We start from the raw sequence: 19,296 nt of genomic DNA, 5'->3' as shown, positions 1-19,296 counted from the left end.
TCATCTGGTTTATACTCGCACAAACGGTATGAACATTTTTCACGTTTCCGGGTTTTGCATTAAATTAATCAAATTTTCACATTTTTACATATCTAAAAAGTGATTATGCTATATACTACAAGTCTTAAAAATAGAATTAGAAGAGAGAAAAAAACATCTTCAATCTATAAAGCTACCTTTTTAGCATTTTATGATTATTTCGAAGAAAAAAAAATTCATGTTCAATTCACCCTGCTATTCAATTACTCTACTATTCTGCTGATATATTAGAATTTAGAAGAACATAAAAATGATCCATTCCACTCTTTTACATACTTTCTCAAATTTTGAGTCCAACTAACACCTTTGTTTAGGTTTAATTTTTACTAAGGATAAAATAACCATTTGGCATCACATTATTCCCGTGAAATAATCTTTCATGTAGTTTTACCCTAGATCTAGAGCGCTTCTCATTATTGTTTTGGTTTGATTCGAAGATTAACCAAATTTTCTACTAAGTTATGTTTTTCATTGTTTTGGTTCAGAAATGTTCAACATAAAATGAGAAGAAATGTATTATCAATGTTTACTACATCTAAGCTTGAGATATTTTTAGGAAAAAAAAAAACATTCCGAAAAAATTAAACCAAATTTTTTGGCGGAATTGCCCAAAATTTACTACAAAATTTGTTCACCAAACGTTGAGTAAGCTATTAAGACAATGTTCATAGCATACGGCATTAGAGCATCTTCAATGGTTACCTTCAAATATATCTTCAAAATTGAAGTTTCTTCAAAATTGAAGGAAAAAATGAAGCAAAGCTTTTCCAATGGTTTCCTTCATTTTCTACTTCAAAAAGAATATTCTAAGTATATTCTATCTTTATTTCATTATAAATTATTAACAATGCCCTTTACTTTCTAAATTTATAAATTTTGCCCCATTTATTTATGGTTAACTAATAGTTCAACAAATTTTATCTACAGTTTACATTTGAGCAATATTTTAAGTATCTTAATAGATCTGGAAGCGCATTACCAAATTATTAAGTTGTTACTCTATGCTATGTTATGTTTATTTTATCATTAATGTCGGTATTAATAATGTATTTTAAGTTTTATATTGAATATTTTGTTGTTTTTCTATTTAATAGAAGTTATCATTGCATTTTAATTTGAGTGGATAAAATAGAAAAATGAAATTTATAAATTAATTGGATAAAATATAAAGAAATAATTTGTTTGGTATAAAAGAAAAACTTCTTATAATTTAAAAGATCATATTGTAAATAAAAAAGTTCATCTTCAAAATATGAAGATATGAATGATATACCTTCAAATATGAAGATATACTATTCACTTCTTCATTTTGAAAGTAAAAATGAAGTACCATTGGAGAAGATTTCTTCATTTTTATCTTTAAAATGATGGAAAATGTGAAATTTGAAGCATTGTCTTAGCACGTAATGATGTACATTGGACAACAAAAACATGCAAAAACATGTAAAAGTAATTAGTCAAGTCGAAGAGCAAAGAAGCAAGAAAGAGCTAAAGGACCGGAGGTTGTCGTATGGTGAAATGTGGCTTTTATTTAATGTTGGTACAATAGGTAGGGTAGGGGCCTGCATGGCCTTTCTCTAACCCAGTACTTACTCTTTTGTTATAAGATCTCTAGAAATGCATTATATGCTTTACATTTTCTCAAATTGTAATAATGTATCCAATTATGATTTCATATCTATTGAGCAGTTTTAATCTCATGAAAACACGTCAAGGAGTAAAAAACATTAGGAGGATATTTGCTATACCTATTCGATAATCTCAGTAAATCATTAAAAGTTTTGTGGAAATAACAGAGAAAATTGTGTTGAGAAGGACCCGTAAAATGATCTAAAAATTAGATCTTTTTGAGTTTTTTTGTCTAGCATTTTCACCAATTCTCTTTTGATCCATTTATGTGGTAGAAAAACATGTCAAGGAGGATATCTAGTAAACCTAATCGATCATCTCAGTAAATAAATGAAAAGTTTTGTGGAAATAGCAGAGAAAATTATATCGAGATGTAAATTGTTCAAAACCGGTTAAAAAATTTGTAATTTTCATTCAAATTATATCCATGAAACTAAATGGTTGAGTAGACGTAGGATTGAAGATTGTCATGGTTTAAAACCTAACATAGGTGATTGGAGGATGATCTCATTTCATTATTGAGTGATGTTGTGGGCTGTTGTAATAATGAAATGAACAATAAAATAAGGAAAAAAAAAAAAAAAAAAAAGCCTATAGGAGAGTCCTACCGTGAAACAAATCGTGTGGGACATTCATTCTCCATATAGAGAGACTCGTCTTCTTACCAAGGTTTGGCTGGCGTCCTTAAGTGCTCACCATTACTCCAATAAAAGTATATCTTGACTTTCTTTTATCTCTTTTTATTTCTGTTATTTTATTGCCTTTTTGATTCACCTTAATTTAGTTTTTATTTACAAATAAAATCAAATCGCACGGGGTACGTGTTCGATTCGCAGCCTCGCTTTTGGGTTTATTTTTTAAAAAGTGCAAAAGCGGAAAGAAAATATAAAATACGTTTTGGTACAACTCATTATGTGGAGTTGATATGGAGATGTGTCCAGTGTCCACTATCATCCAAATACCAAAAAGTTCTGATTTGTTCGATTTCTTCCAAATATTTTAATACTGATATTTCAAATATGATTTAGAAAATTAAATGGGAAGTTCATATACAATTTTATATGTTCAATGACCGTTTTCTGATTTAAGGCTTTGAATACTACAAAGTTTGCAGTACAAACATGTGGTTAGAAATCACGACAACCAATCATCATTATTCACCATAATATTTTTAGCTATTCTTTCACACACTAAAAATATATTGTGAACGCACAAAAAAATGACAATTAAAACGTTAAAAGACAACTTAACCACCATGGTTTTACTGCAAAATTGGTGTATAGCATTTTCGTAAATATTTATGATTCATTTTCCCGCATGAGATCAAAACATAACATGTTATTTTATTCGATAATATGATATTTTTCAAAATTAACATACATGATAAATCACACTATTATATATAGAAAAATGTCATTGTTTCCATTTTGAAAATTATCATCTATGGTTTAGTTATATATCAAATTCAACTTTAAATGTTTTTAGGCTGGACAAATTATGATATTAGGAAAATAACTATAGAAAAGCTTTAAATTGTTTTTTCTAAGAATTATACCAATTAGTATCATCGACAAAATATAATTATATCGGAAGAGTATACATAGGAAAAAAAAATCTAAGGGAAAATACGCAAATGTTTTGATCATTCGTGCAATGGAAACGATGGTTTTTATTTGTCTCTACCGATTTCACTAGAACTCTATAACCTTAAAATATAATTTGAGATTTGTAAGTTGTTACCCTTTTTCATGTGGCTGAATAGATTATTCATAAGTCAAGCCACTTATTACCACAAAGTCTCCAAACCAATAGAAGAAGCTCTACCGAATTTGATAATACCCTGCCGTTTTTAAAATATTTCCTATTGTTATAATAAATTACTGCTAAGTGGTAAGTAACTATCGAATCATTAAGTGTATAGTTTGCGATTTGGTCATCGTAAGTGGCTGTCTCTACATGGGGTTCACAAATCTACTTTTAATTAACAAATCTTGGTTTTGACATTTTAAGCAATGAGTAGACAATTTTTTTTTATAGAATTAAATACGATCAACTGAGGAATGAGGTTAGAGCAAAATTGCAATTTCTCTTTATACGATCATAAACAAATAGTATAAAATTAAATCTAATCGTATTTATGTGTAACAGCTCATAATCTCATATCATCCAACAACAAAAAAACGGAGCTTCTCACGAATTTCCCACGGTTTTGAAAATATCTCTCATCCAAAAACATATCATATATATACACAAACACACTTTGCTACAAAAACAGAACACAAAAACACATTGTAACATTAGTTTAATCATCACACAAAAACATTATGTCGAATAATAATAATTCTCCGACCACCGTGAATCAAGAAACGACGACGTTTCGTGAAGTCTCAATCACATTGCCTACTGATCAATCTCCTCAAACCTCACCAGGCTCATCTTCTTCTCCTTCACCGAGACCTTCCGGTGGATCTCCGGCGAGAAGAACCCCGACTGGATTATCCGGAAAACACTCTGTTTTCAGGGGAATTCGACTACGTAACGGAAAATGGGTATCGGAGATTCGAGAGCCACGTAAAACGACAAGAATATGGCTCGGGACTTACCCGGTACCGGAGATGGCTGCGGCCGCTTACGACGTGGCGGCGTTAGCTTTAAAAGGACCCGACGCCGTTTTGAATTTTCCCGGTTTAGCTTTGACTTACGTGGCTCCGGTTTCAAACTCTGCAGCGGATATAAGAGCGGCTGCTAGTAGAGCAGCGGAGATGAAGCAACCGGATCCGGGTGGGGATGAGAAGGTATTGGAACCGGGTCAACCCGGGAAAAAAGAAGAAGAAGAAGAAGTGTCGTGTTCGTTGGAGTTTATGGATGAGGAAGCGATGTTGAATATGCCGACTTTGTTGACGGAGATGGCTGAAGGAATGTTGATGAGTCCACCGAGAATGATGATAACTCCGACGGTGGAGGATGATTCGCCGGAGAATCATGAAGGAGATAATCTTTGGAGTTATAAATGAATTCATTTAGCTGTCTTTTTTTATTAATTATTTTTTCCGGTCGAATGAGATTTAATTTTTCCTTTTTTTTTTTTTTTTGCTTTTTGGGACGTCGCTGTTATCGAAAGTCAAATAGGTTATTAATATGATCTATTTGTAATATTTTTGAAAAAATGTTTTGCATGTTTATTGCTCTATGAATTTGATATATTCTTTTTCCAATTTTGTTATAAAATAGTATGGTTTATACGGGAAAAAATAGATACAGATTGAAGATATAAGAATTGTTTTTTTTTGCTTTATTTTTTTGGTCAACTGTTTGGTGCTCTTAGACAGAGGATTTATCTTAAGAACAAATATGTGGAACAGTGGAAGTATCGAGAAGCAACATAAATTTTTGTGGAAAGTGATCCATTTTTAAATATATCTTAAAATCTTAAATTACTCAGTCTAATGGTAAAGAGTTTTCCGACCCAAAAACAAAAAAAAAAAAAACAACTTCACATGGGGAAAAAGGGTATGGTAACTATTTTCTTGTTTTCTTTTGTCAATGGCAAACTTAATTGTTAGAAAGATAAATTACGGCATAATAACTTCAAAGAGAAGATTTTTTGGAACCATCAGACGACACATCTTAATCATCTATGAATTATCCAACGAACACTAGAAATTAACAAAACATGTATCATGGTTTGTATCCATTTCCACTCTAACCTTTGTACGGTGTTTCTGTGGCTTCTCTCTGATTTTTTTTTACCGTATACTACTAGATCTACTCTCTTAGGATTTCTAAACTTTCAAAGTTTAAATTTATTTCATGTACTAGAATGATACCAATTTCTCCAAAGTTATATGTGTGAAGCAGGTCCGGTCAGGACGACAAGCAAGTGAAACCATCGCTTAGGACCTCACATTATTAAACACTATTTTTTAGGAGAAAAAAAGACTTTGTACCGGCACTGATATCAAGTAAAACATTCATGACAACTTTTTGTGTATCAAAATTTGCATGAAGATACCTTAAAAACTTTTTAACCAGGTTTCGTCCTTGTATTTTTTTAACCAATTTCACGTCTACTGTCTTAGGATTCTCTAAACTTTCAAAGATTAAAATTTATCTCATGCGCTTGAATGATACCAATTACTTCTCCAAACTCGACGTTATATATGAAAAGTAAAACATTCATGACAACTTTTTTGCATGAAGATACCTTAAAAAAATTTTAACCAGTTTGGCGTCCTTGTATCTATTGCGTAGAATCTGTTCTTCATCTGTTATACTAGAACACAACTTAGCACTAAAATTATCATCCCTGGATCAACTTGAGTAATGAAAGTGAAGTAGTCAGAAAAAAGAAGGTAAAGACTAAAGTCTCTCTTCAAGACCATCCAACTAGAAGCTCTCAAACAACAATTGGAACTAGAAGATCTACCACGGGTATGTGTGTTTTCCTTGGAACTTCTTTGATGTTCTAGAAATTTAAAAAGCAACAGGTGGTAAGTAGTAGCAGTACAGAGCAATGGCTCAAACATCTGATGAGTTGGTATGGTTAACTCAATTATTGAAGGATCTGCATATCTCTTTTCGATCTCCAGCTAAACTTTTTTGTGATAATAAGTCTGCAAATCTGCAATGCATATTGAAAATAATCCGGTCTTCATGAGAGGACTAAACATGTAGAAATTGATCTTCACAAAACGAGAGATCGTGTGAAAGATGGTTCATTGCAGGTCATTCATGTCTCTACAACAAACCAATTGGCAGATATACTGACTAAGAGGCCGATTGGTAACGACTATAAGTTTTGGCTTTGGAATTTTTGACTTTATAAATTTGAGCTGCAGAGAATTTGGCTGTAAAGACTTTGGCTATAGAAACTTTGGCTGTTAAAGTCTGATTAGGAGCACAAAACTGTAGAATTTAGGACTGTTATTTATTATTATTATTATTATATATTAATAATAAATGGAAATTATGTTAGAAATGAATTCATATGCAAATATAGTTTTATTAATGATAAAATTTTTAAAAACATTGCAATAAGAAAAAAAAAACTAAAAATCCATTATTTTTTTTGGTAGGAACTTAAAATCCATTATTAATAATAAAATATTTATTTAAAAAATGATAAAAGTTTAGAAATAAATATTCTAAATGCACGCATTTATTTATATTTATTATTTCATGTAGAAATTTAATACTCAACATATTAGTAAGAAGTGGGATAAACTTAAAAAACTTATATGGCTTTTGAAAAAATTACTAATTCTATATACTCTTTTAAACCAACACTAATGATGATGTTGAAAATAAAATAATTATTAATGAAATAGATCTTAAAATAAAGATAGAAAAAGAAGGAAAACAAAGAAGGAAAACAAAGAAGAAAAAAAAAAGGCTTTGAGAACTTTAAAAATAATTAAAGTCAAAAAAGCTTAATTGGCAAAAAAAAAACTTTAAAGACTTTAGAATAGCCCTAAAGTCTTTAAAGCCTCGTGCCAATCACCCCCTAAACCATTTCATCCTGGTCTTTTCCACTCCTTACTCAGTCGGATGTCAATATCAAGCCTCTTTCAGCCTTGAGTGACTTCCGGTTCAAAGGCTTGATAGGGGTGTATTAACATTATATAGTATATAGTTTAGAATAAGTCTCCTTTAGCTTATTCTAATGTATATAGTGTTGTAATCACACATTTAGAGTTTAATGCAGTGGCGGACCCGTTCACATGAGAGGGGTGTCACTTGACCCAGGTAAAATAAATATATATGTCGTTTTGCACTAAAATTCTAGAAGAATCAGCAGCAAAGTCGGCAATTCTTTGCTTAATGACACCCCCAAATCTTGTGTTCGATTCCCCAATATGACTTATTTGCTTAATTTTTTTGACCCAGGTAAAAATCATTTATGGGTCCGCCACTGGTTTAATGAGAAAAGTAATTTGTTTCTCACTCATCGTTAATATTATGTTTCAGGGAATGAGAAGTATAATGACGCGGCGAGGAGGTTGTTGACTCCTAAAGTTGGATATGGCTTAGAGGCGGAGCTATGGCGAGTGGGGGTTTATGTGAAGACGGTGGAGGTTGAGATCAAGATTCATACCCATTAGAAAGGCCCATAAGTTTGCAAATTATATATAGATATAGTGGAAATTACCCAGTTTGACACAAATTTTGAAACTAATTGCTAGATTAACACTCAAAATTTGTGGCTAACTAGAATAACACAAATTTGGTATAAAAAGACCAAAAGTCCATTTCGTTTTCATTTCAGTGTTAAACAAAAAAAAAACATATAAAATTAAATAAATAAAGAAAACATTTGTCTTCTTTGTTTTTTACAGCCGACGACACAAACAAAGAAAAAAAAAGTCAAGACTTCTCACATTGAACTCCACTTCTCCGTCGCATATCTCGCCACCGCCGATTAGAGGAGAGTAGCCATAAGCGCTGGTGCTCCTTCTCTGGAGAATCTGCCGTCAATTTCAGCGTTCGGCGACGCTAGAGTCTCTGGCGGTTTTCATTCTCGGGAGGTTCTTTAAATTTCCGGCGTTCGGCCCTTCCACGTCGTCCCGTCATCTGCTTTGCGAGTGCTTCTTCCTCTGATCCTCTCTTCTTATCACAGTTTCCTTCCTTCCTCCATTAACGACATCTTCGACGTACTGCTGCTAGGGATCGCGATCTCTACCCATCGGCTGATAATAAACAAGGTCGGTTTTTTCAATTTCCATGCGAATTTCGTATTAATATACGTCTCTTTTTTTTTTTTCTTTTTTTAACTGTTTTATGAATTTGTTTGTTTTAGGTTTAAACGAATTTAAGGATATGGTGAAGGAGGCGGCGCCTGAGTACGTGAACTCTCCAACGGGGGTGTGGTGGAACATGAACAGGTGTCCGATTCCCGATGGTTATAATGCTTGTCAGGTCGGTCCGAGAATAGACATGGTGTTGAAGAGTTTAGGCTACTCTGGTCCTCTTACCATAACTGCCGTTGGCGACCTGGAAGATATTCCTGTTGACGTCCTGCGAGCGCTCTCTTCCACCGGAATCCTTATTAGAGATATCCCTCGTAAGATATTCTTCTTATCTCTTAGTTTTATAGTTTCAAATTAGGGTTTTTAAATCCTTGTACATTGATGAACAGATCCCTCGAGCGTTTTGCTTGAAATGCTTGACTGGCAAGATGTTAATCAGCCTCCGGCTACAGTGATGCTCATATCCGATGACCTTGATTTGGAGGCCATGTCTAACCATTTTTGCGAAAATTATGAGGAGGGATACAACACCCTTTTAGCATATATCCACATGCTCTGCCTAAAAAATATGTTGCCAATCCTGAAAAATTAACCTTTTGACATTGTCACTCCTGCACAGTGGCTCTGGGACAACTTTCTCAAAGGTGTGTTTTAATTTGTTTGTGTGTTTGAAATAATAACCAGCAAGCAAATCTCTTGTTTCCTCAACTATATAGTTTGATGTTTTCCCCCAACAGATGCAATGGATCCTCAGGAGACAAGAAGACTAGAGTGCATCGATAACTTGTTTAAATGCAGATCATGCAGATGCCATTTTGCTAGCCAAAGCTTTGAAGAGTTCACCGACCATCTACAGTGTAGAGACCATATTGTGAAAGTAAGCATATCCTCTCTCTTGCTTTAGTAATGTACATTTCTCATTAATTGGTCTAACTATATCGAATATGTTATCTTTTTTTTTGCTTCTTCTCAATTCAGGGCTTTAAGATAGAAGAAGAGATGAAAAGATACAAGGAGAAGAAGCAGCCAAATTTTTAAGATGTCTAATACTTTTTATATACATCCTCTTTGAATTCATTCTTATTTATTTATATTTTTTTAAATATGCAAAGTGCTCTTTTTTTTATTGGTCGTCCAATGATTCATTATGTGACACCACAAGAGAGTTTGGACAATTGACCCGAAAAGATCTGAAACTGTGAACTAAGAAACACAAATGTAGAATAAAGAAACACATAGGGCAATTCGGCGATAATATTATGATAATGATGACTATGGTGAACTGATAATGCCTCACGAGTAATCACCAATGTAGACAACAATGACACTTCTCACGTTATGTGTTCCATCAGACCATATTAGATTTGCAGATGAAGGTAGTTTTCGGTTGAGATTGTTGCCTGAAACAGTTACTGTGAAAGACTGTTTCTCGTTCACCCTTTTAAAAGAAAGAACTCTAGGCGTGACCTTGACACTGAGCTTAGCTCCGCGATTTAAGACGATCTTTGATTTGTAGGTAGAGTTGGGGGTACCGAGGTTGGTGACGGTTCTTTTGAAAGTCACGGTGAAGGAGCTATTAGAGTCATAAATTTTAGCTGACATTGAAGGATAGTTGAGGTTTCTTGGTAAGGTCTTTCCACTGCAAGTGACGGCTTCACCGGCGATGAGCTGAAGGGTTTTCGAAGTGTAGTTCAAACCGCAAAGAAAGGCGATGTGGTCTGATTTGTCCAGTTCATAGACAAGTCCAGGATTTATAGCGGCTACTGGGTCGACATGTCCAGCTCCAGAAGCAAATTCGGTTGATGCAAGGACATCGGTTGATTCGAAGCCAGTTGTATTATCATTCATTGGCCAAGCTGCAAAAGATTTATAAAGAGACTTCATAAGAGATTAGCATAAATCAACCAAAAGTTGCACTAGTTGTAAAAACGCTTATTTTTCTTTTGAATCTAATTTAACATTATATTCAAAAAAATAAAAAATAATAAGAATATGAGTTTTGCAAACAGAGGTTACTAGCGGACTACCGGTTGTCATGATGGCAGATTTGATCACGGAAGGAGACCATTCAGGATGAAAAGTCTTGATGTACGCAGCCACGCCTGCAACGTGTGGACAAGCCATAGAAGTTCCTGACAGAACAGAGTACTTTACACGTCTTTTATCGCTCTCTTCTTCAGATGGTGAAATCAAAGGTATATACGCAGCGAGAATCTCCACTCCTGGTGCTGATACATCTGGCTGCAATCCATCCACCAACCATTGTCTCTTAGACCAGGAAATAATAAAAAAAAAAAGAATCAAGAGCATAAAAAATATTATACCTTAAGAAGATCAACAGCGATGATGTTTGGACCGCGAGAAGAGAAGGAAGCAACTGTAGGAGCTGTCTGATTAAAGAATGCCTCAGTTTTAAGAACAGACCCTTGCGGGGACCTGAGAAAACAAACACAGAGGTATCAAGACAAAGAAGGAGAATCTAGAGATATTAGCGAGAAGACCGTTAGCTACCTTGTGGAGTTAATGTAAGAGACGAGAGAGTCAAAGTCGTCTGGTGGTAGAACAGAGAAGGGCTTGGAGCTAATGGAGGCATAGTGTTCGTAGCCGTCTCTACGTATGGATGCAACAGCTACTTCTGAAGTAGTAAATCTGGAAACCACGATCTTACCTTGCACAAGAGATTCGTTGAAAACGTCTCCGTAGACAAGAGGATACTTCTTTCCTTTAAGATCAAAAGAATTCACTGATCTTCCCTGTCGAGACAAAAGGATATTTAAAGGGACAGAGTTACAATGATGACAAAAATAAGAGTGTTACTTGAATACTTACGACAAGTGTCTTGCCGTTTCCCAAAACAACTTTGGTGAAAAACCCACGGTTCGTGGTGCTGGCTGCAACTGATAAAATCCACGGTGCTACGCTCTCGATGCTGGCCGGAACCGGACCGGAATTACCGGCTGCGTTCACAGTAAGGATCCCTTTGACATTAGCGTGAAAAGACCCAATCGCCATCGGGTCCTTTTCGTACTTTTGGGGATTGTTTCCCGAGAGAGAGATGCTGATGAGGTCTACACCGTCTGCTATTGCATCATCGAAGGCAGACAGTAGAGATGCCGCGGTACAATCTGTCTCTGAGCAGACTTTGTAAGCTGCGATTCTAGAGGCTGGAACGCCGCCTCTAGCCGTTCCATTACCGATTCCATAGAAACTTGTGTTCTCAACTGCGTTTCCAGCTGCTGTGGACGCTGTGTGAGTACCGTGCCCTTGGAGGTCCCTAGCACCTTCTCTTGTGTAGTCTCTTGCTCCGATCAACTTGCTGAAAAATTTGTAAGCACATCAATCTCTGCCTAAAACAATACTAATCTTCTATTAGAGAAATTTTAAAGACTTACTTGTTACAAGTGAAGTTTTTGCCGCCGGAACAAACACCTTTCCATTTCTTAGGAGGAGGACCAAAGCCTTTGTCGGAAAAGCTCTCTGATTCCGGCCAAATCCCAGTGTCGAAGACGCCGATGATAATATCACTCTCTATGGCTAAGTTTCGCTTCGTATTCTTTCCTTCCTTCAACCACAAGAAATCCCAAGACGCCGTCGTTTGGAGTTTGTAGTTCATGTTCGGAAACACAGACACAACTCCCTCCATTTCTAATTAACAACACAAAAAAAAGGTTTCAAATATTTAAAAACATTTCATCTTATAATGTGTTTCGATCAAATTAAGAACACTAACCGGCTACTCTTTCTCGTTCTGAGTCAGTGAGTCGGGCCGCGAAACCGTTGAAACTCCTCTTGTAACTTCTCACTAAACGACCTTCCACCGAACTAGAGTGTGCATACGTATATATCACTCAATGATTATTATAAGCTAAGCAATGGTTAGAGAATGAATAGATTAAATCGCACCTTTCTCCGGTGACTTCTTGAAGAATACTCATATGATGCGACATTGGTGTGTATTCTAGTTGAGACGGAAGTGAGCCCATGTAGACAACATACACCTTCAAGGATTATAATTATGTATGATGGATTGTATACTAGAGAGAAGCAATATATATTGATAATTATCATATAGAGATTAATATACTCGATTGAACTCACTTGTTTATTTTGAGAATCATCTATGATTGCTGAGACTGAACTCAAAAACAAGACAAGGAGACAGAAAATATCTGCTCGTTTCGCCATCTTTTTCTTACAAAACGATTTAAAGGTTTTCAATTTTTTTATGTATAAATAGTTGGGTCATGCCTAAACCGTGTCAAGGAAAAAATCCTCTAATTAAATCCCTCTGATTCTGTTTCTTTATTTGTAAATTACGATAAGAATAACCATTACAAACTATAGTAAATTTTAGTGATGATAATTGTATCAAATGTATATCGCTGTATATTGACCAAAAATTGATTCTTGTCCTTTTTTTTTTTTTTTGACAGCAAATTGATTCTTGTCTATTACAATAATAATACTTAGTATTACTTTGAGTTTGACTGGTAATGCCAGATAAATAACAGAATAACTGTTAACGAACGAACTGATATGGATAAATTAACTTAGAATAATTATAAAACGTTGAAAAGTTAGCTTAAGTAGATTAATCGTGTTACGTCTTTTCTAGAAATATTTTTAACACGCAAATTGTATATAGTGGAATCATTTTTCCAAAACATGAAAACGTGAGAAAGTAATGAATCTTTCGAATGATAAAAAAAATAACAGAAACACGTTTTTAAAATGTTAACGTGAACAAATGGTATATCATTCATCATGTATCGTAACGACATTTGCATAAAATGGTATGTTAACTAAAAGGCATCATATTATTGTATTTTACATCTTTGAGAAATATATCTCTGGTTTTATTTTGTTTTAGTTAATGCAACCTGAAAAAATATACAAACTTGACTATATAAGACATTAAAAGGGATATAAACACAATTTTAATATAATTATCTAAATTCCCTTCGAACGTTTTTTTAGTACTCTTTCTAGTGTAGAACACAACTTACCACTAAAATTAACATCCCTGGATCAACTTGAGTAATGAAAGTGAAGCGTCGGAAAAAAAACAAAGGGAGGTAAAGACTCTCTCTTTTCAAGACCCTCCAACTGTACTAGAGGCTCTTAAACAACAAAGGCAAAAGGATAAAACTTTTGTTAGCCCAGAGAATGAATATCCACATAGCCGTCGTCTTCCTCGCCGGACATGTTAGATAATAACATTCCACACCCAAACTTACCCAGAGAGACAATCTCTGATTCACGTCCAGTACAATTAACGAATCTCTTCGTAAAGCCACAAATCACCTACGCCAATTTCACTGACAATTCTCATAACTCCCAAAACAGCAATCGTTAGCTTCCAATGAGTTTGTTCTGTAATTCAATTGAAACCCTTTATCCAAAACCCTTCCTTTCCCACAAATCTCACTTCTTTACCTTCTCCAATTCCAAATTCCAAAACCCTAAATTCACAAGCTTACCACTTCGTCATCCATGGCGGATTAAATCATGTCTTAAATCAGCATCTTCGTCTGAAATCGATATGGTAAGAAACAAAGAAGGTATCTTTGCACCAAAGGAGAAGAAAGTTGTAGTCTTGTGGGACTTAGACAACAAACCACCACGAGGTCCACCGTACGAAGCAGCAACAGCTCTCCGTAAAGTCGCGGAGAACCTCGGCCGAGTTGTCGAAATCTCCGCTTACGCAAATCGTCATGCTTTTATCCATTTACCTCATTGGGTCGTCGAAGAGAGACGAGAAAGGAGGAATCTTGATTTCATGGAGAGGAAAGGAGAAGTGACTCCAATTGATCCGTACATTTGTGGTGTCTGTGGTCGGAAGTGTAAAACCAATCTTGATTTGAAGAAACATTTCAAGCAGCTTCATGAGAGGGAGAGACAGAAGAAAGTGAATAGGATGAGATCTTTGAAAGGTAAGAAACGTCAGAAGTTTAAAGAACGTTATGTTTCAAGGAATGACAAGTATAATGAGGCGGCGAGGAGGTTGTTGACTCCTAAAGTTGGATATGGCTTAGAGGCGGAGCTTCGGCGAGCGGGGGTTTATGTGAAGACAGTGGAGGATAAGCCTCAGGCGGCGGATTGGGCGGTGAAGAGACAGATACAGCATTCGATGACGAGGGGGATTGATTGGTTGGTTTTGGTATCGGATGATAAGGATTTTTCGGATATGTTGAGGAAAGCTAGGGAGGCTGATCTTGGAACTTTGGTGGTTAGTGATAGGGATAGAGCGTTGGGACGGCATGCTGATTTGTGGGTGCCTTGGAGTGGAGTTGAGAAGGGAGAGATTGGGGAGATGGATTTGATTCCGGGGAAGAGACCGCGGTTTGAGGAGGATGAGGAGAGTGAGGTGGGATTTAGCGGTGGAGATGAGTTGTTTTCGTTGTCTTATGATGAGGATGAGAGGGCGGAGATGACGGTGGAGAGTGATGGGCTTGGGAGGTTTAATGTATCGGCGTTTTCAGAAGATGAATGGGTAGAGGATGAAGGAGACTTTGCGTTGAGTGATAGTGATGATGATAGTGACGATGAGCTCTTCTGATTTATGGCGATTGAGTTGCATTTCTAAGTGTTAATCGTTTTACGAATAGAGTTCAAAGGAGCTCTGGTTGATGTAACTGAAATCAAAAGTAGAACCATTCTTACATAAGCCAAGAAATTGTGCATTCATGCTGTAAAAGCCATGAGAATTCAAGTTCATTACATTGTGGTACGAGTTACTTTCTGAAAATTAATGGTTTGTCTCAGTCGGAGAGGCAGAGAAGAACGCAAAAGATTGTGAACTATCATCGCCAACTGATTGATGATGCGGAAGGGGTCGAAAAGATTGAGAACCTACAATTTTCACGGCCACTATGAAATCTACGGGAAGGCTATGAAGATTCTAAAGACATACCGGCTTGAAGAAGATGATGATGAAACACAAAAAGCAAAATTTTCACCTTTGATGGAGAGTCAAGCTCAAAGAGCGAGTGAAGAGTCAAATCCTTAGGTGACATTTATGAGCACTCAAACTTTCATAAATCCCCCACTCCACACACTAAAGAAGAAAAGTAAAATTTGTAGAGATTTTAATCGAACTGCTACGATCAAATTACTCGTGAATCTTTGTTTTCCAATCGCGGCGCCACAGTAGAAATTCGGAAGCAGAGAATGATAGATCACACTGAGAAGGTAAATGAATGATCTCCTTCTCTTAAAATGATGGCTCTGCGCCTAACAAACTGAAATTTGGGTTGGAGTAAACCGGACTAAAATTGAAATAAAGATCGGTTTACTTTAGACGGTTTACGGTTAACGAATAACGACTAGAATATATTAATCTGTTTTTTCGCTCCTCGATTATTCTTGTTTGCATTCTTGCTCAATTCCAAAAATCTTTGCGTATTTCACAGTTTCAGTTGAGATTTCTAGGGTTTATCTTCAAGTTTTCAAGTTTTGTAAATTGCTTTGGAGAGGTCGAAGAAGAGAGAAACATAGCCATGTCGCTGAAAACAGAGGTCCGTCTAAAACCATCTCACAAGTAATCACTCTCTGGTTGATTCTGTGTTGGAATAGTGAGGTTTTAGGGTTTCGAATATAGGTGGACGAAGTTTCAAAAGATTTGATCGATGATGTTTGGTCAGATGATACTTCATTACAGCTTGAATCCACTACCAAGATCAGAAGTATTCTATCACAGAGTAAAAACTTCCTCTGTTTTTACTTTCTTTACTTTTCTTGAAAGATTCGTCTTTTATCATTTACCCTAATGAAGGATCATCTGTCCAGGAGATATAACTTGTCCTTCTGAAATTGTGATACGATCTGGAGTTGTACCGCGTCTCGTTCAGTTGCTTGAGAAGGAAGATTTCCCTAAGCTTCAAGTTAGTTGATATTTTTATGATGATGATCAGTGTAATCTTTGATTCCAATATATTCAGTGGTCTTTTTTTTTCTAGTATGAGGCAGCTTGGGCTCTAACAAACATTGCTGCTGACAATCCGAACGTGGTAGTTAATAACCGCGCTGTTCCAAGATTAATCGAGCTTCTTGCTTCTCCTAAAGATTATGTTTGTGAGCAGGTAAAGTGTTTTACTTTGTGTACATATGAGAATGCTTGTCAAAGATATGAGTTTTGAAATTATTCTCGCAGGCTATATGGGCACTGAGTAATGTTGCTGGTGATTCGATATTTTACCGTGACTTTGTTCTTCAGTCTGGGGTATTGATGCCACTGTTGCGACTTTTGTACAAGGATACTACGGTCAGAATTGCTACTTGGACTTTGTGTAACTTGTGTCGTGGCAAGCCTGCGCCGGCTTTCGACCAGGTCTTCTTCCTTCTCTCTCTGTCTCTTTTTCCTCCGTTTGTATACTTTTTAACATATGAAGCATGATTCAACAGGTGAAACCTGCTCTCCCAGCACTTGAAATACTTCTTCATTCAAATGATGACGAAGTCTTGAAACATGCTTGCTTAGCACTATGTCATCTCTCTGATGGTTCAGAAGATGGAATCCAAAGTGTGATTGAGGCTGGTTTTGTCCCAAAACTAGTTCAAATTCTCCAGTTAGTACTTCTCAGAATATATATATAACCTTTTGTGACATGTTTGGATATTGAAGGCTGACAATTTTTTTTTGTTTTGCAGACACCCTTCTCCAGTGGTACTTGTTCCTGCACTTCGTACCATTGGGACTATAGTTGCTGGAAACAATCACCAGACCCAGGTATGTAATTCATAGTTCACAATGTCTTTTGAATGTTTATAATATCACTGTACCGATATTAGTAGTGAGGATCCAGTGCTTGCTTCGTTATATGTTGCGATTAGATTTTGTAACCAAACAACAAATGCTCTCTGCTTAGGCTCTGAATGGTCCTCTTTGAACTTATTCTTCAGTGTGTGATCAATTGTGGTGCTTTACCCATTATTTTCAACCTGCTTACGGGAAACTACGAGAACAACATAAAGAAGCTTGCTTGCTGGGTGATTTCAAACATCACTGCAGGCACTACAGAACAAATTCATGTGAGCAACTTTTGTTGTTTGCTATATCACAAACAAAATTCACCCTTTGTTTTTTGGCTATCGCTAATTGTTTTTTCTATTTGCCTTTCTTGTCCCCTGGTGATTACAGTCAGTTATTGATGCAAATTTGATTCCAACCTTGGTCAATCTGGCTCAAAATACTGACTTCTACATGAAGAAAGAAGCTGTATGGGCAATTTTAAATGTGACCTTAAATGGTTCACATGATCAAATCAAGTAACGTCCCTGTCTTCTTTCTTTTTTTCACTTTAACATACTTATTATATATCATCAAGTCACAATTCTCCATTGGTGTGATTCAGATACATGGTGAAGCAGAGTTGCATAAATAAAACCTTTATGTGATATTCTAGTATGTTCAGATCTAAGAACCATCTTAAAGTGTCTGGATGGATTGGAAAACATTTTAAAGGCCGGGGAGGCTAAAAAGAACAGAGGAGGCGTGAACAGTTATTGTCAACTGATTGAAGATGCGGAAGGGCTAGAAAAGATTATGAAGCTGCAAAGGCACCAAAACGATGAGATCTACGAGAAGGCTTTTAAGATTCTGGAGACATACTGGCTTGAAGAGGATGTTGAGAACAACAACCTCCAATGTGATGATATGGACTTTGAGTTGTGAGAGAGCCAAGTTCCAGTTCCTTATGGAAGATCCCATGAATACAATCATTTATTAGGGTGAAAAAAAACCTCTGACATGGAACCAAAAGCTTGCACCTTTGTTTCCTCAGGACTTTACTTGGTCTTCAATTTAATGTACAGAGTTGATATAAAAGGTTTGGCTCTACTATTCTTGGAGTCTACTAAATTGTTTTGTTTTTTCTGAAGTTTTGTGTTAAGCTCGTCGTTTCATTGATTTTTGTGTTTATTTTAAGTTGAAAGGTTTAGTAAAAAGTTGCTCAAATTCTTGAAATCTCCTTGGCCATTGCTGATTATAAAATTAAATAAAAGTATTTTGTTTTACTAATTGAAATTAACTAAAATATATATTCTCATTTATAAAATTATTCGAAATGGTCTAAATTTTTCTTAAACCCAATCGAATGAAGACAACCATTTATATTATTTTTTTTAGACAAACCAAAAACTCGAATTTTGACCTGAAAAGAAAAACCCCCAACGTCCAACCAAACCAAACTGAGTTGTCTTTAAACTATTAGTTAAACGTATTTTGGTTACAGAATGAAAAATATACACAATCAGCCTTGGCCACGTATCCAAAAATTTGGCTTTTGATGATAATACAGTAGTTAGTCCTTAGAATAATCCTAGGAAGCACGGAAGCTTCGTCGGAAGTCCGCTTCCCGCTTCGGAATCTTAGTCGGAATCGGAAGCTCTCGGAAGCTTTCGGAATCTCGCTTCCATAACGCTTCTAAAAATTTCATTTTGGAAGCTCCTTGGAAGCTTACGATTCTATTTTGGAAGCTTGCGCTTCCATTTAAAAAATTTGATGTCACAAAAATAAATAAGAAATATGAAATTATTTTTGATAGTTTTTTTATACAACAAAAGAAAAACCAAAACTAATTTTGCATACTAATTTTTTATTTTATTTTTTAAAATATCATAGTTAGAAAAATGATAGCAGCATGGATTTTTGTACATAACCGCTTCATATCACTTATGTAAACAACATTCCTCAGGAATGACTCATTTGAGTTCTAATTAATTTTGGATGACAAAACAAAAAAGATAGCAGCATGGATCATTTATTAAGGAGTGTTGAAATGATTAATTGAATTAAATTAATTTCGAGAAACTTTAGTTTGATGATGTTTTTATTGGTAAAAAAAAATTAAAACAATTTTATTTTATTAGTAAAATGAGAATG

At 35.4% G+C, this 19,296-nt stretch overlaps 5 protein-coding genes across 5 annotated transcripts; 3 read left to right on the top strand and 2 right to left on the bottom strand.

Moving 5' to 3' along the window:
* Window positions 1–3,836: 3,836 nt before the first annotated feature.
* Window positions 3,837–4,835, top strand: LOC9301964 (ethylene-responsive transcription factor ERF025). The gene has a single exon (XM_002865844.2). It carries the CDS (start codon window positions 3,993–3,995, stop codon window positions 4,680–4,682), a length of 690 nt encoding a protein of 229 aa, XP_002865890.1. The 5' UTR covers window positions 3,837–3,992; the 3' UTR covers window positions 4,683–4,835.
* A 4,580-nt stretch (window positions 4,836–9,415) lies between these two features.
* LOC110227986 (subtilisin-like protease SBT4.7) lies at window positions 9,416–10,304 on the bottom strand. Its single transcript, XM_021023947.1, has one exon. It carries the CDS (start codon window positions 10,296–10,298, stop codon window positions 9,708–9,710), a length of 591 nt encoding a protein of 196 aa, XP_020879606.1. The 5' UTR covers window positions 10,299–10,304; the 3' UTR covers window positions 9,416–9,707.
* Window positions 10,305–10,562: 258 nt separating this feature from the next.
* On the bottom strand, window positions 10,563–12,599 carry LOC9301962 (subtilisin-like protease SBT4.7). Its single transcript, XM_021015774.1, has 5 exons — window positions 12,513–12,599; window positions 12,318–12,412; window positions 12,145–12,236; window positions 11,807–12,059; window positions 10,563–11,751 (listed from the first exon to the last, which is right to left on the bottom strand). The coding sequence occupies exons 1-5, from the start codon at window positions 12,597–12,599 to the stop codon at window positions 11,202–11,204; spliced, it is 1,077 nt and encodes a 358-aa protein (XP_020871433.1). The 3' UTR covers window positions 10,563–11,201.
* An 834-nt stretch (window positions 12,600–13,433) lies between these two features.
* Window positions 13,434–15,144, top strand: LOC9301961. The gene has a single exon (XM_002865841.2). The coding sequence runs from the start codon at window positions 13,777–13,779 to the stop codon at window positions 14,971–14,973; it is 1,197 nt and encodes a 398-aa protein (XP_002865887.2). The 5' UTR covers window positions 13,434–13,776; the 3' UTR covers window positions 14,974–15,144.
* A 112-nt stretch (window positions 15,145–15,256) lies between these two features.
* On the top strand, window positions 15,257–18,392 carry LOC110225354 (importin subunit alpha-8). The gene is given in 12 exon segments (XM_021014874.1): window positions 15,257–15,605; window positions 15,827–15,931; window positions 16,015–16,114; window positions 16,203–16,297; window positions 16,373–16,495; window positions 16,567–16,743; window positions 16,818–16,981; window positions 17,064–17,142; window positions 17,316–17,444; window positions 17,554–17,681; window positions 17,768–17,792; window positions 17,794–18,392. Coding segments are annotated over 12 exon segments (1,440 nt in total). The 5' UTR covers window positions 15,257–15,584; the 3' UTR covers window positions 18,088–18,392.
* Window positions 18,393–19,296: the final 904 nt, after the last annotated feature.

This window comes from Arabidopsis lyrata (assembly GCF_000004255.2).
Source record: "Arabidopsis lyrata subsp. lyrata unplaced genomic scaffold ARALYscaffold_8, whole genome shotgun sequence".
In the NCBI taxonomy this organism is placed as follows: domain Eukaryota; kingdom Viridiplantae; phylum Streptophyta; class Magnoliopsida; order Brassicales; family Brassicaceae; genus Arabidopsis; species Arabidopsis lyrata.
This window is presented reverse-complemented; position numbering and strand designations above follow the sequence as displayed.